The sequence below is a fragment of the Nannobrachium achirus genome (genome assembly GCF_963921795.1).
Source record: "Nannobrachium achirus genome assembly, chromosome: 11".
In the NCBI taxonomy this organism is placed as follows: Eukaryota; Metazoa; Chordata; class Actinopteri; order Myctophiformes; family Myctophidae; genus Nannobrachium; species Nannobrachium achirus.
This window is the reverse complement of record NC_137820.1, coordinates 34,431,373-34,447,990: the sequence shown is the minus strand read 5'-3', so window position 1 is coordinate 34,447,990 and position 16,618 is coordinate 34,431,373. Positions and strand designations below refer to the sequence as shown.

General features: G+C 42.1%; 1 protein-coding gene across 1 annotated transcript; it reads left to right on the top strand.

Moving 5' to 3' along the window:
- The first annotated feature begins 224 nt into the window (after positions 1 to 224).
- On the top strand, positions 225 to 15,668 carry dennd11 (DENN domain containing 11). The gene is made up of 10 exons (XM_080737026.1): positions 225 to 740; positions 1,661 to 1,831; positions 3,794 to 3,893; positions 4,058 to 4,216; positions 6,061 to 6,214; positions 8,219 to 8,357; positions 11,412 to 11,543; positions 12,110 to 12,260; positions 12,930 to 12,998; positions 14,365 to 15,668. Exons 1-10 carry the CDS (start codon positions 422 to 424, stop codon positions 14,558 to 14,560), a joined length of 1,590 nt encoding a protein of 529 aa, XP_080593152.1. The 5' UTR covers positions 225 to 421; the 3' UTR covers positions 14,561 to 15,668.
- The last annotated feature ends 950 nt before the right edge of the window (positions 15,669 to 16,618 follow it).

Genomic DNA, 16,618 nt, shown 5'->3' with positions numbered 1-16,618 from the left:
TGAGCCTTCAGTTGGGCACTTTATTTTTTAAATCTGAACGTTTTTGTAGACGTACGTGGCACATTGGCTAAACAGCTCAACGCCAAGTTGAGGTGGATCCATAATGGTCATGATATGACAGTTTGTTAGGTTTCAGGGTTCCATCTGTACCCTGTTGGAGATACAGGATTATTGAGAGTGTGTGAGCGGAAGCGGGTGACGTCATCAAAACACAGAGAAGCAGCGTATGTGACACGCTTACAAATAGAAGCAACAAACATCCATATTCCCCCCGATCATCATCATCATCTTGTTGTGGATCGAGTGGATCTGATTCTACTGGGCTTGTTATTCAGCAGGATCTGCTTGTTGTTGTTGTTGATATTCTTCACCGTCCCGATCCTTTCAGAACCAACAGTCGCAGGGCTTGGATCGGATCGTCATGGTGGAGCAGCAGTCGGATCGCGCTCGGCTGCTCGACTGGGAGGAGATCGAACCGCCGCCGCCACCACCTCCTCCGCCCGAACCACCGACCACCACCACCCTGAGCTCCGCCGCGTCGCCCACTCCCACCGGCAAACAGAACGAGGAGGAAGAGAGAAGTTCCTCCAAGTCCAAGCCGCCGCACGGCCACCACTGTCGCACCGCCACCACCGCCAGCAGCAGCACCACGGCGGGGGGTGGCAGCAGTGGCACCGCCGGTGGCACTGCGTCGAGTGGCACTGCTGCTGGGTGGAGCAGCACCTGCACCACCACCACAGGCAAGTGCTGCTGCGGGGGGAAGAAGTCGTACTTTAGTGGGCTAAGCTAGGCCAGTGGCCAGTAGGACCCTTATTTGAAAATATATGCCAGGGAGTGGCAGGCACCCTCATGTAAGAGAAGATCTTGCAGTGTTTCTCAAACTTTCAGATGTCAAGGTCTCCCCTTATTGTACATTTGTACACTGTCAGTTACTCTCCTTTTTCAGTTACTCTCCTTTTAGTAGACCTTTTAGTAGACCTTGTACCAGTGAACTGTACCGTCATGAAACTGTACCTTTTCCTATACAAACGTCTAATAAAGCTTTCAATCAATCAATCAAACAGACAGACATGGGCCAATTTAGACCCCCATAAAGGTAGGGACCCTCATGTAAGAAAAGAGCTAGCAGTGATTTTCAGAATCCAGTTTGAGAACCACTGCATTAGGCTACTACGGACCCCCATTTAATGGCATTTCTATCTCTGGGACCCCAATTTATATTGTAATATCAACGTTAATTTAACTCTGAGTGTACACATGGAACCAAATGGTTTGGTTATATTTGTACACACTCAGAGTTACACAAGGGTCCAGGGTATTTTAACAGTAGTAACACTACAATGTAGAAATATAGTATTAAAAATGTTAGTTGATTGATAGTACAAAAGCATTGGCATCAAGGTATAGCACTCCTCAACTTGATAGTACGATAGTAGGCCTACTCATTATTATTCATAATGTCCCATTAAATAATATTTAGAAATAATAAAGACAATTGGCAAATCCTTCTATCTAATCTAATCTGCAAAGTAACTGTCTTTAAACTGTGGAGAGAAAAAAAAGTACAATATTTACCTCTGAGATGTAGTAAATTAATTTGTATAAAGTACCAGGTAATGCAAATACATGTTACTGAGTTGCTTTACACCCCTGACCACAGGGGCTCCAAGAAGTGTAGCAGCTGGGGGGGATCATCACCATGCCAGGCTCTCAGCACAACATGGGGGTCCAGGGTGGGATGTCATTCCCAGCCTCCTCCCTGTCAAAGAGCAGTGGGAGGAAAAAGACCAGATTGTGGCCGTGTTTGTGGTCACCTTCGATACGAGATCAGGTGAGAAAAGACCCTTCATAACACATTTACCGGCGTCCAATGACCGTCCGTCATGTATATGTTACTGTGGTCTGAAAACCCTCTTCTTCAGACTTCACCTCATCCACAAGCACTTCTCTCTCCTTGTATTCCTTCTTTTCATTCCTTTTTCGAAAGATTAGAATTACTATTACTTTGCAGTTGTACAGTATCCTTTTTTTTTAGATTTGTCAACTAGGTTCATTGTTTAACTGAATCCTTGTTTCTTTGAGGCACTCTCTCTGCACTCGTGACTCTATAGGTGACTATTCACCTTATTGTTTGTTGACTGGAGTTCATGCTTACTCTGCTTATGCTGATCTCACAAGTTGCTCCGGATAAGGTGTGCTAAATGCGTAAATTGTAAAGGTCATCCACTCTGGACAGTTGTAAAAGTAGGGATATAGTCCAGTAAAAATAAAGCTGAGGTTGGAAAAAAATGTGTTATTTAGTTTTTCAACTGATTCTGACAGGAAATTAGGTCTACTAGCCAGGATAAAAAATCTACCATAATCTGCTCACTGCAAATACCCACAGTGGCCAAATCAAGTTGGGCTCCCATCGACTTTCTATACAGGAGGAAAATACCCAGAAAATAAATCTGCTTTAAGTAGGATGTGAGGGGTCTAACTAGGGGTTTGTCATGATGCTGAATCCATTGCAAGCATTTGTTTTGCACAAAAAACATTCCTTGGCCCCAGAAAACGCCCACAAAACTGATGAAAAGTGATGACTAATCACTTTTCATCACTAAACCATCATTTTCTGGGGCCATTTTTAGCCCAAGGAATGTTTTTTGTGCAAAACAAATGCTTGCAATGGATTCAGCATCATGACAAACCCCTAGTTAGACCCCTCACATCCTACTTAAAGCAGATTTTTTTCTGGGTATTTTCCTCCTGTATAGAAAGTCGATGGGAGCCCAACTTGATTTGGCCACTGTGGGTATTTGCAGTGAGCAGATTATGGTAGATTTTTTTATCCTGGCTAGTAGACCTAATTTCCTGTCAGAATCAGTTGAGAAACTAAATAACACAATTTTTTCCAACCTGAGTGGATTTTTTTCCTAGAATTACTAGACTAATAGGCTCATGGCACGAAGGAGCTAGTCCAGCCATGTCGTCTCTGTCTGCATCTATCAAAAACACTGAATGCACTGAACTAAACAATAATGGTACAAGTATTAAGGCCCATTCCCACTGGGCCAGATAACAGATAAAAAAATCTCTTTCTCCAGATATTTTTCCATTCAAAGTGGATGGTAGATACAGATAAAAAAGATTATCTACCACAGATACTTTTATCTGTGGCAAATGTTTTTTTTTATCTGTATCTACCATCCACTTTGAATGGAAAAATATCTGGAGAAAGAGATTTTTTTATCTGTTATCTGGCCCATTGGGAATGGGCCTTTACTGTATGTTTGGACTATATTTAGTGCATATTGGAACCTGCAGAGCAAACAAAAATGCTGACAGGCCTGTGAAGTGAAGCGTAGATGAATATTTGTCTTCTCCGACTTCCCTCTTTCACTCGTCTGCTATAAAAAGATTAGAGGAAGAGGTGAAATTGAAACGACGATTACGTGGGTTTTGAATGGAGGAAGGCAATATGATAGAACGGTGCTTTCCTCAAGACATGAGTCTTGCATGCCTGTCTTCTATGACTTCCCTCTTTAACTCGCCTGCTTAAAAAAGAAATAAAATCGAGGAAGTGAAAGATGTATTAAAAAGAAAGGGACATTTAGGGAAGGATGCTTAATAGTCGTGTGTGTGTGTGTGTGTGTGTGTGTGTGTGTGTGTGTGTGTGTGTGTGTGTGTGTGTGTGTGTGTGTGTGTGTGTGTGTGTGTGTGTGTGTGTGTGTGTGTGTGTGTGTGTGTGTGTGTGTGTGTGTGTGTGTGTGTGTGTGTGTGTGTGTGCGCGTGTGCGTGTGCGGAATGCTAGGCAACATGATAGAATGGTGCTTGCCTCAAGACATTAATCTAGATGGAGTCGAGTTCAAGTCAATGGCCAGTGGCTCCCACCGGATTTCCAGTGACTTTATGTAAGTATTCCAGCTATAATAAGCAATCAACAGGAAGGAACTCCTGCGTATCATACAAATAGAGTATTCTACATGATTGATCGTTGATTCGTGAAGTGTCCACAAAATAAGAATCTCGGCATGCTCACTCGTAAAACTTGTTTTTCTGTCTTGACTCTGGGCAGATATTTCCGCAAAGGCTGTTACTTTGGTCTGGCCTGTTTTGCCAACATGCCTGTGGAGAGCGAGGTGGAGCGAGGAGCGCGAATGAAGTCTGTGGGCATCCTGTCTCCTTCCTATACGCTCCTCTACAGATACATGCAGTTCCTGGAGAATCAAGTTAGGTAAGACAGTGGTTCTCAGGGGTGTCGCACCAGATTCTGGGCCCTGGGTACAAGGATTCACTTTGGCCCCCCCATGAATGTTCTTCATAGGGGGAGGGGGCTTAACCCATTTAGACTGGGAACACATTATTACACGTTATTTTGTGCTTTAACTATTGAAGAATAGCAGATATACAAGCTTGTAGATCTGCTATTTTTGAGTCTTTGAATATTTCAAATCCAATTTCAAATAGAGTGTGTGTGTGTGTGTGTGTGTGTGTGTGTGTGTGTGTGTGTGTGTGTGTGTGCGTGTGCGTGTGTGTGTGCGCGCGCGCGCCTGCACCACCTTATTTCCATATTTTCTCCCCAGTTGTTTCAATTCCCACCTGTCATCTTTTCACATATTTCCCTTTTATTTGCTTCCGTCCTTCCCGTATTTTAGACGTTCTCATCTATTAAACATGAACCCTGAGCCACAGCCATTGTCGTGCAACGCAGTAGCCTACAAATTAAGCTTAAGCAGTGAAATGAAAGAAACCTTGACAGTGTCTTTTCTCTTCAGTGGCTCCGTCCTTCTGCTTCAGAAGATCTTATCTCCTCATTGGCTATGCGTAGAGATAACACAGCTACTGTTTCATGTGGGAAATGCAGTTATAGTACTTATAATACAATTGGAGTTCACTTCTTGAACCGTGTGGAGTGCAGTCATCCAGGCAAGGATTTAACACAAATGGATCCTGTCTGGGACGTGTAGGCTGCTTGAGCCGTTTCTCATCACGTAATACTGCACTTACCTTGTGAAGTCAACCTGCGCAATACAGCCCATGTGTAAGACCGCCTCGTGAAACGTTGTGTGGCAGTTAGTCTCGCGTAGCCAGACAACTATTCCACAATCTCCGAATGCTATATAGAGTCTGGAACGGCAGCTCCCGAACGGCGAGTATCGGAAGTAGCTGCTGCTGCACTGAACTGTAGTCCCATTGGAAACATAACAGAAACACAATAGCTCAGACAAAGTCATTCGAGCGGCCTATTCTTGTTATGGGCGTTTAGTTTAAGAAAACGTTTGAAAACATCATGGAGGTAACACCAATAACACCAGAGAAAGATGAAATAACGCCCCCAAAAATGTTGAAAGGAGACATAACGCTTCCAGTAGGACATGTTATTGCTACTGCACCAAGGGAGCGGTTGCGTCACATCCGCTTTATCTCGCACTCATCGTTTCTATTTCCGTTTGCCAGACTGTATGCCGGGAGCATTTGCCCAAATCGCGGAGGCAACAGTCTGGCCACGCAAGACTATGTGGCAGTTACTGGCATTAATAACATGTTTCTACCAACCCCAAATAAACGTGTTTTATTCTCAGTCTAATTTTAGCTATCGTATATACAGTAGGTTAAAGGGATTGTGGCATTTCATTGATAAAATAGGTGTTAAATATCTCTGTATTCCGATTGTTTGTTCAGCAACAGGTGTCTCTTTAGCTCTCCAGCTCTTTAGTAAACAGAAATACATTCAGGATACCAAGTGATGAAACAAAAAATGAGTAGACAAAATTGGAACAAAAGATATTGTCTTAAAACCACACATACGTACTTACTTATTTGGTATGCAAGTAAGTAGGTCAGAGTGGCTTATAGTCTATGTTGTACGAGAACGAGGGTGTCTATCCTCTTTTCAGTTAACTAGACCCCTGGGAGATGGATTGCTGAGGTTGAGCGCAACACCTACCATCAGCTCCCCCTTACTTACCGACTACCGACTTAGTCGTGCTACTCATACGGGGGGTCGCCTGGGTAGGGATTGAACCCAGAGCCTTGTGGTCCACTGTCCCTGACCGACTTCATGTATTGTTTCTGCAGACACCAGCTGCAATGCCCCGGACAGTACACCGCACTGGAGGCGTTCTATGAGGATAAGAAGGCTGTCCTTCCTCCGTCGGGAAATGGCCTGCTCACGGCCTGCCCGACCTGGAGCGCCACCACCATCAACCGCTGCATGCACCCAGAGATGAAGGTATTAAAGATGTTCCCGGCTGATGACCCGGACACGCGCCGTCAACAACCAACCGTCTCACCTACAACACCCGTGATCTTTCACTTCACTTAGAGGCCGATCCTGTAAATGTCTTCTAAATCCTAAAACAGTTTTCTGAAGAACTTATGTTGCTATATCAGCGGTATCCTAATGTTTGTCAAGGACTACCCAAAAGTAGGTATTTGGCCTCGGACCGCCATCTCCAAATATTTAATTCCAGGGACCCCCAGAAACAAATATTTGAGTAAAAAATCACACTCGTGTGAACTGAGCGGTTGTCTGTGTGTGTGTGTGTGTGTGTGTGTGTGTGTGTGTGTGTGTGTGCAACAGCGCCCCTCCCTTAACATGTGTGGTCAGAAAAGGTTACTGCAGGCTACAGACAGACAGACAGACAGACAGACACGGAGACAGACAGACAGACAGACAGACCCACACACACGACCACGTATAGGAGCGTTGTGACCACCGCTCAAAAAAGTAAAGGAAAATAGCATATATACTAGCTCATATTATCTGAGCTTTTATATCTTCTATTTTTGAATATCAAAAGTAAAGTGGTTAATAGAATAGGGATAATATCTTGTTTTGTTAGATGCTATACAAGCGCTGCGAGCTTGTAGATCTGCTACTTTTGAAAAATTGTGAAAAGTCTTTGAAAATTTTGACCCGATTCTATAAGTGTCTTCTAAATCCTTCTAAGGTGATTGATTGATTGATTGATTGATTGATTGAAGACTTTATTAGAAGTTTGCATAGGAAAAGGTACAGTTTCATGACGGTACAGTTCACTGGTACAAGGTCTACTAAAAGGAGATCCATGAAAAGACTAAGCTTATTTCCACTGGAAACCATTGAAGTATCTCATATAACATTGAATGACAGACAAATAGAACACAGTACTATGCAGTAGATATGTAAAGAAAAACAAAAAAGAAAACAGTAAGTCTAAACAAACAGTATATACAAAGAAGGGGCAGGGGAGGGTTAGCCTGACACTTCAGTCCGCACATCACCACCCCCTGCTGGTGGGTCGTGTGTAGTGTGGACTGAAGCTGCACACATTTTAATCTATTTCGAAAGCGCTCAAAGAGCGGGCGCATTGAATGGGCCAATCAGGGTTGTATGCTTGGGGCACGTGTGTGGCTGCTCCGGTCCCAGCCCCCTCCAAACAGAGCTCTTGAGCTCACGTGAGACTCGCTGATTGGTGTCCTCTGCCCACGTGAGAGTCTAGTGGACTCTGATTGGTCCGTGAAAACTGTCATGGCGGAGTCAGACTCGACTCGTATTATTTTAATAAACTATGAAATAGTGCCGTTTCTTCACGTTTTAATACCATTTTGCACTAACGTAAACATGCAGACATATAATATGTTATGAGAAATAACGTATTTTTGCAATGTCACGCCACGTCGCCGTCGCATGTGTGTGTGTGTGTGTGTGTGACGTCAATAGGCTTTAGCCCCCCCCCCCCCCCCCCCCGCCGAAATAGAATGTCTGCCCTCAATTTCAGACTCTCATCCCGAAGTGAAACGTAGTGTGAGATGTCTGGTGCTCGCAGTCAGGCAAGGGGAGGGTAGGGTTGGGCTAGGTTAGTTTTTTTACCAGTTGCGAACGGCTGCTGCCTGTAAGTGGTTTTTCAGGGCAATTTAAAAAAAGCTATGTTTCTATGTCAGTGGTGCTCAAACCTTTTCATGTGAAGGACCCCCAAAATTATATGTATTTGGCCACGGACCCCCATCTCAAAATATTTAGTTCCAGGGACTGGAATGACATTTTATAAGCAAAACGCTGTAGTCAGTGGAAGGGTGTACTTGGCTTCAGAAATCAGTATAAGGGGGTACTGCAACCAAACAAGTTTTAGAACCAGTGTGTTAGATTGTTAGATTTGTACATTTTTCAGCTCAAACAGGGTGAGATTTTGCCCGGGTAAGAGTGTCTGAAAAGCAGCGTTGGTCTTTTAAATAATGCATATCCATTGTGCAGATCACCCACCCGGCTGGCTGCATGGCCCAGTTCATCCGGTTCTTCGGGGAGCAGATCATGGTGCTGTGGAAGTTTGCTCTGCTCAGGAAGCGTATCCTGATCTTCTCTCCTCCCCCCGTCGGCGTGGTCTGCTACAGGGGTGAGTGGCTTAAACACACACATGCACGCACGCACGCACGCACGCACGCACACACACACACACACACCATTCTGTATGTTTTTTTATATTTATTTATTCCATCTGCTTTCCCGCTTTTTTCTTTTCTTTTTTTTAGATAATACTTGTTTTGTTCTACATCATTGTCTTGCATCATTGTCTTGCAGGTGTAGTGTACAAGATACACTACACCACTATGATACCCAAGTACCTGTCAAAATACTTTATAAACATTAAGGATGTCCATAATTACAACACCAGAGGCAGCGCCACAGATCACTTTCAACCCAGAGTCAAAACCAACAAAGGGTCAAACTCCTTTTTCTGCTATACCACCAAAATGTGGAAAGCCTTACCGAAGGTCATAAAGGAGTGTGGATCACTAGCATCCTTTAAAATTGCCCTGAAGAATCACTTACAGGCAGCAGCCATTCGCAACTGGTAAAAAACTAACCTAGCCCAACCCTACCCTCCCCTGCCCCTTCTTTGTATATACTGTTTATTTAGACTTACTGTTTTCTTTTTTGTTTTTCTTTACATATCTACTGCATAGTACTGTGTTCTATTTGTCTGTCATTCAATGTTATATGAGATACTTCAATGGTTTCCAGTGGAAATAAGCTTAGTCTTTTCATGGATCTCCTTTTAGTAGACCTTGTACCAGTGAACTGTACCGTCATGAAACTGTACCTTTTCCTATGCAAACTTCTAATAAAGTCTTCAATCAATCAATCAATCACTTGTTTAAAGTCGGCCATACCACCCATGACCAAAAAGGATGGTATCTTAAAAAAGAAAGAAAGAAAAAAGAAAATCTTTAAATGTGACATTTTGGGGTGAAGTTTTTGACCAGTAATTACGTGCCCAAACGGTGACACCAGCTGAAAGTTGTCAGCAAGGAAAGGACCCTGGGCTTCCTGTCCTGGATTGTAACGGCTGTATCTTATTTTAATGAATGTACACGTGCCCTTTATATTGTGCAAATAAGCTAAACTAAACGCCCGCACAGCTATCACTGTTTAAATACCATTGCTGTCAGCCGGAAACAACCTTGTATCTGTATTTTAACTCTGGTTAATTTAAATTGTATGTTGTTTTATTTTTCCATAAATGAATGGCCTATAATGCTATTTTTGACTAAAGCAAATTAAAGTGATAGTGGGTAAAGTCTGTGGCTTTTAATAAAATATCCAAATGAAATAACTAATGAAAAGTATTAACAAGAGCTTGTGACTAAACAATAACGTCATTGGATCCATTGGAACGCAGGTTATCTTTTTCCATTTCCTGAAAGGTAACATTTTGGACATGCAAGGTTTCCACCTGACAGTGACAAGTATGCTCTCTTATCTTTGGCCTGTTTTCCCTCTCGTGGCGTCGGGCCTGTTTGATGAAACCTGGTCATGTGGTGTGCTCCTCCCCAGTGGTGTAAAGTAACTAAGTACATTTACTCAAGTACTGTACTTATAAGTACAATTTTGATTTTTTTTTCTACTTTTATGGAGTAGTTCCCATTTTTTACTTCTACTCCACTACATCTCAGAGGCAAATCTTATTTTAATCCACTGCACTTCAGGCCGATTATACATTTCGGCCATTTGAAAATACAATCTGACATACAATCTGAGCTTGTAGATCTGCTATTTTCAAAAGATTTGTATACATGTTCTACTTTTGAAAAAGTGTGAAATGGGACATTCTACACAATGAGTACTTTCTACTTTTGGTACTTTAAAGTTGTACCATGTAACTTTTTTTATAAAACAAATCTTAAAATTGTCCTAACTGTTAAATCGCTAAAGTTTTAGAACACCCACTCCGTTATTTTCAGCTTCTGAAGCCTTCTCTTTATATGTTTTCTTCTTAGCAGTGACAGGGGCGGGATTTCGCGCCAAAATGACGTAATCTGCATCATCTGTATACGTTGTGTATACGTTGCCCAATCACATCGCCGATCATGCACACATGGTACACTACCGGCCAATCACAGCTTATCTGCTCTGGTCTCCAGGAAGCGCCTCCGCTTGGCTACAGTGTTTACCATGGTGAAGGATTTTAACCTCTTAATCCACAAATCCTGGCCAGAAAATTACTTCTACCATGCGTTCTACCCCTCCACGGATTACTATCGGTCGCGGTGGTTTGCGGCGCCGCTCCGGTGGTCCGCGGCGGTGGTCCGCGACGACTCCGGCCGAAAAACGGCCGAAAAAAGCAATACCGCTACTGATCACTAGTTGAGCAACTTACACAGTATAGCTTTAAGTATATTTTGATGCCAGTACTTACTCAAGTAAATCTTTAATGCCGAACTTGTACTTGTAACAGACTATTTCTACAATAGGGTATTGATGCTTAAAGGGATATTTCACTTAAAAAGAAAAGAGAAAAAAAAAAACTTCCAGAAAAAATAATGGGAGTTTTTTAATGAATCTATCATGGTTAAAATGGAGTTGGAAGTTACAATGGGTGTGTATGGGGAGAGGCCCTGGATGGGGAGGGCCTGATAACCTTTACATAAAATATCTAAAAACTGAATGAAGCAAATTAAAAACCGTTCAGGGTATTCATAAAAGCCTGATTAGACGATAAAATGACCAAAAGTTATTTTGAAAGTGTAATACCGGTATCCCTTTAAGTACAAAATGTGAGTACTCTTCCATCACTGCTCCTCCCCACGCACGTGCACACATAGACATCAAAGGGGGCTTGAGCCCCTGCCCTTTTATCTGTCTGTAAAAAGTGCCTTCTCCAGACAATGAATGCAGTTTTTTACTATGGTGAAATAAATGCTACGTAACACCCTCTTTCCATGCCATATCTGAAGGCAGCATTCAAGAGAATTGCCTTGTCGAAACTCTCCTGAACTTCAATGCAGCATCTTATGTTGAAAGAATTGCCATTACTGTGTAGAAATCCATGGCGATACACCACATTTCCAGTATTCACACTTCAGTGTGATATCACACACCGGAAAAAGGCCCTTTTGGAAATTTCAGCCCCTGCCCCTTTAACATTCTCTGCATGTTCCTCCCTCAGTGTACTGCTGCTGCTGTCTGGCCAACGTCTCTCTTCCTGGGATGGGTGGATCTGTGCCTGAGTTCCGTCCTTTCTTCTACATCAACATAGCAGACATCACTACCTTGGCGACCGAGTTGTCATATGTGGCCTGTGAGTGACATATGAAGTAGAGATGGGGGGGTCTCCAGTTAAAATATGATTATTTTGGGGGTCGCAGGCTGAAAAGGTTGAGAACCACTGCTCTAACTCAATAGTTATCACACTTTCAAGATTTTTAAAAGATTTCAAAAAATAGCTGCTCGCAGTGTGACACGAAGCCACGTGCTGTGACCTTGTATTGTACGGTACAACTGCAATGTTTTTATAGTCAACGCAAAAATCGAATGACACCAGATCTTTACCGGTTTTAATGGTTTATCTCAATTGTGGTCAATCTAGGTAATTTTAATGATAACAAATGATAATTGATGTATATGAACTTAAAGTATACTCTGTTAGTTCCTTAGTTCCTTTGATCCAGGATCAAAGTACCGGTATTTGAAAATCGGGACACAACGGCTCCATCATTGCCAATTCTGATGTCGTCAGACAAGTCAAGTAATGAGCGGTATATTGGCCAAACCAATACAGTATATCGGTCGGGCTCTATAAATCATTGTATGATGTATGGAGGATGTTCGTCCAGGTCTGATATATTGTTTGTCTGTGTTTTGAAGGCACAACAGAGAAGATCTTTGAGGACAAGAAGGACCTGTACGACGTCTACATTGACAACCAGAATGTGAAAACACACAGGAACAGTTTGCAGTCACTACTCCGCCTCAACGCCGCAGACAGGGAGAAATACAGGAAGCTGAGTGAACAAAGGTACACGACATGACGGGGCACCGTCTGTGACATTTATTATCTGTTATGTCTTAACCCATTTAGGCCTAGAATTATTGAATGCTTTAACCAGTGAAAAATAGCAGATATACAAACTCACAGCGCGCGCTGGGAGCTTGTAGATCTGCTATTTTTGAAAAAGTTGTGAAAATGTGTGCAAATCTTTGAATATATGTATTTTCAAAGCGAACGTTTGTAACTCAAATTTTGCTTCTGGGTGGTCCCTGGAACTAAATATTTTGAGATGCGGGTCCGTGGCCAATTACATATCACGTTGGGGGTCCTTCACATGAAAAGGTTTGAGAACCACTGACATAGTAGTCTCTCAAGAACAGACTAACTGAGCTCCAGTTAAGTGAAAAGGACCTTTTCTTTGACGATGGCTGGCCAGATTGCTGACATAGAAACACAGGTTTCTCAAAAAACCTTAGAAGGATTCAAAAGACACTTATAGAATCGGGTCAAAATTCTAATTCTCACGATTTTTCTAAAATAGCAGATCTACAAGCTCACGAGTGCCGCGCTGTGAGCTTGTATATCTGCTATTTTTCAATAGTTAAAGCATAAAATAATGATACACAATAATGTGTACCCGTTCTGAATGGTTAAAATAGCTGGTGTTAATCGATGATGACATTTTGGTCCCCTCAGGCAAATGCTACTTTACTCTCAGGAGGTGTATGGAGACTGTTCATCGAGCGAAGAGGACCTCTTCATTCTGTGAGTGTGTTAGACCTTCTTTTGACAGGCTTTTAAATACAGTATCTTAAAGGTGTCATGAGCTTGTAGATTGGCTATTTTCACTACCTCGTTTTTGTTTTCTAATTTCTTTCTTTTATTTATAAATGAACGAATTACATAGAACATCATTGCATTTGTTTATTTTTATTCATTTGAAATCTTTTTTGGGGGGAATGTGTTTTTTCCCAGTCACAAGTCGGTTTTTAGAGGGAAAGATATTGGTTTCCTTTCATTTCACCAGAGACTTGAAGATGCAATAATTAATCAAAGTTACGCAGCTGAAAGTGCAAAACAATTTACCATGTGCAGCCGAAAGGTTTTCCTGGAGATAAGATTGATTTATGAAAGGCTGTCGTGCGTGACTTCTAAACAGTCACATCAATATCAGAGAAGATCACGTAAAAATATATAAAAAAAAGGTATGATCCTTATCATCCTGTAAAAACTACAAGGGTACATATTTTAGATTGTAATTAGAGAAAAGAAAAGATGTGTGTTAAAATGTTTTCATTTACTGCTTTCTATCGTTTAGCGATTTTAAGGATTTTGATTTGAGTGTGTGGGGGCATGCGTACAAGTGGCTAAATGTATTTTAGACACAAGACAGACAGAAAGTAAATTACAATTTACTTTCTGTCTGTCTTGTCCTGTTGTATGTTATGTAATGAATTGCATTTTTATAGCGCTTTTCCAAGTGCTCAAAGCGCTTTACAATGGTTCATTCATTCATACATTGGGAAGTGAAGCGGCGAACATTCGACGCCAGCGTCCTCACATCCCACATTCACACACCAATGGTGGCAAGCTTGCACCAACCAACTCATTGGAGGCAATGTGGGGTTCAGTGTCTTGCCCAAGGACGCTTCGACATGTTGACAGGAGGAGCCGGGATTTGAACCTCCGACCCACGGGTCGTTGGCCAACCCGCTCTACCTCCTGAGCTACAGCCGCCCCATGTAGCAGCCTGCATGTCCAAGACAAATTTCCTTCGGGACAAAATAAATGAATCTTGAATCTTGTATTTTTAGACACAATAAGCCAGGGATTTCTTTATTACCATTTTCAGTAACACTACTAGCTACATCTAAGTTACATCTGCCCATGAAATATTGCAGTGCATCTTGGGAATGGGCTTATTGTGTCTAAAAAAAATTAAAAAAAAAGTACGCATGTACCCACTGAAATCAAAATCGCTAAAACAATAGAAAGCAGTAAATGAAAACATTTTACCGGTAACACTCTTCTTTTCTCTAATCAAAATATAAACCCTTGTTGTAAAAAAACTAAGAAAAAATAATCTTATTATATTTTAGTAATGTCATTATCTTTATCCTAATCTCCATAGGTTCTTCATGGAACTGAACAACCGCATTTTCCAGATCCTGTCGGAGGTGGCAGGAAGTGCGGACCCCACCCTGACGGCGGACCACGTGCGGGCCATGGGCCTGGACCCCCAGGCCGACCGTTCCTTCCTAGTGGACCTGCTGGACGTGTACGGTATAGACGCCATGCTGGTCGTAGAGACCTCCTGTTGCCCCTGAAAACAAAACGCTCTCCGTCTGCAAAACCACTGGATGATCCGCTGCTTCCAGGAGGCCGGAGCAGCTCTCCCGAGACAAGCCCTCCTCTTTTCCGCTGTACGTTTTTCTATCTATGTATCGTTTTGGCCTCTCGAAGCCGTTCATGGCCGGTGTTGACAATGAAGACACTTTATCTGGACTCACTGGAGGCCCACGGGGGCCCAGGAGAACCAGCTGAACGGTGTGACCTATGTGGTCGCTGGCTAGCCGTTGTCTTTTACGTCTTCAGCCTCTCACCGCCAAGGTTTGTCTGTTCGCTTGTCACTTTTCTTCTACTGACACGGATCAAGAATTTTCAAAAGATAGTGAAAATAGCTACAGTACAAGCTCACGGCGCTTCGCGATACGACACATTTTGAGCTTGTAGGTCAGCTATTTTCACTATTCGTTGTACGACAAAGGGCATAGTGAGTTACAGGGGAAATATGGAGGAGCATAATCGGGCCAGTTCATCATGGGATGTTGATTGGTCGATCCATACGAGCCTGGTTCTCCACCAGGCTTAACTCCCAAGTGGAAGTAATTGACTTTGAGAGTGCTTCAGAACCAACATTCACCTGTTCGTACGGTTTGTTGGAAGATTATCAATTCATATCACTTGGAATCTATTCTACACATGGAAATATTGGGAGGTGTTTCTTTTTTTCTTCAGCCATTGAGACGAACCTGGCGTTTCGAACACGGGGTTCAGCTCAATGGCTCAACGAGGAAAACCTTTCAAATGAATGAATGGTTTCTATTCTAAGGCTGTAATACAAATCGTTGGACTTTTTGTAATATTAAGCTCATGTTTAAACAAAAAATAACAATGCTTTGTGACCACTCTATTTGCCTTTCAAAAAGGGAGCAATATTAAGTATGCGTGTTTGTCAAAATATGAACATTGATGATGTCCGATGATCATAAATGTTTGATCTCATGTGATCGTGTGCATTCTTCAGACAAAAGTCTTTGTTTTCAGCATAGAAAGTGTGGAAGAAAGTCAGAGGTGTGGTATGGAAACCAGTATGTTGAATTGTTTGCTGTTGTTTGAGTTGTTGTTGTTGCTGGCATAAAATATTATACTGTATGGTTGGTGGACAAGATTTTATTATTGCGACGCTAACTTTACAGAGGGAGTGAGAGGAGAAAGGTCGTTATCTCTGCCAGGCCGAAGGCCCCTGTGTGTCTGTCTGTGTGTGTGTTAGGGCATTCACCAACTATTCAAATATTCGAATATCAAAGTCACTATTCGACGTTGTTCATCGAAGTCGAATATTCGCTTATTTTTTTTAATTATTGTTTTCTCTTAAAAAAATATACAGCCTAGTTTATAAAGCTTGGCTAGATAGGAAGTCATAAGAATGAGTTGTCAATGCCCCTGGTGGATGAATTTGTTAATGCTCTATACCAGGGCTTCTCAAACCTTTTTAGGCCGTGACCCCCAAAATAAACATATTTGAACTGGGGACCCCCACCATGACAAGCACTTGGAATTGTAGGTATTAATGTGACTCAGTTCCACAGATAAATATTGTGAAAATAGCAGATCTACATTCTCACAACGCCTCGCAACTGTTTGCCTCTTGGCCAGTCCTGTCGAATATTCGACTATTCGAATACTTTGAGGTCGAATAATACTAAAAATCACTATTCGTGAATGCCCTTAATCTCGGAAACCACTGGATACTGCCAATAGGCTTAACTCCACACCATTTATTTTGAATCGGCCTCATGGCTACGCTATATCTGCCCACTTTACATTTTGACCTATAACTGGAGAGTACAATTTAACATTTATGTTCTCTGGATCACAATGCGTCGCAATGCGACACATTGTGAGCTTGTAGATCGGCTATTTTCAAATGATTTTCCCACATTTTATTAATTGGAAAACTTGTAAAATGGGACATTCTGCATAATGAGTACTTTCTACTATTGGTACTTTATGCACATTTTGATACCAATACCTTTTGCTCAAGTAGATTTTAATTCCAAACTTCTACTTGTGGCAGAGTATTTCCACATTCCAGTATTGAT

What these genes read in the sequence shown, in the direction of transcription:
- dennd11 (XM_080737026.1), top strand. Translation starts at nt 422, where the DNA reads ATGGTGGAGCAGCAGTCGGATCGCGCTCGGCTGCTCGACTGGGAGGAG. An exon ending in CGGATTTCCAGTGACTTTAT is followed by an intron (nt 3,894 to 4,057) that starts GTAAGTATTCCA and finishes GACTCTGGGCAG; the next exon opens with ATATTTCCGCAAAGGCTGTT. An exon ending in TTCCTGGAGAATCAAGTTAG is followed by an intron (nt 4,217 to 6,060) that starts GTAAGACAGTGG and finishes TTGTTTCTGCAG; the next exon opens with ACACCAGCTGCAATGCCCCG.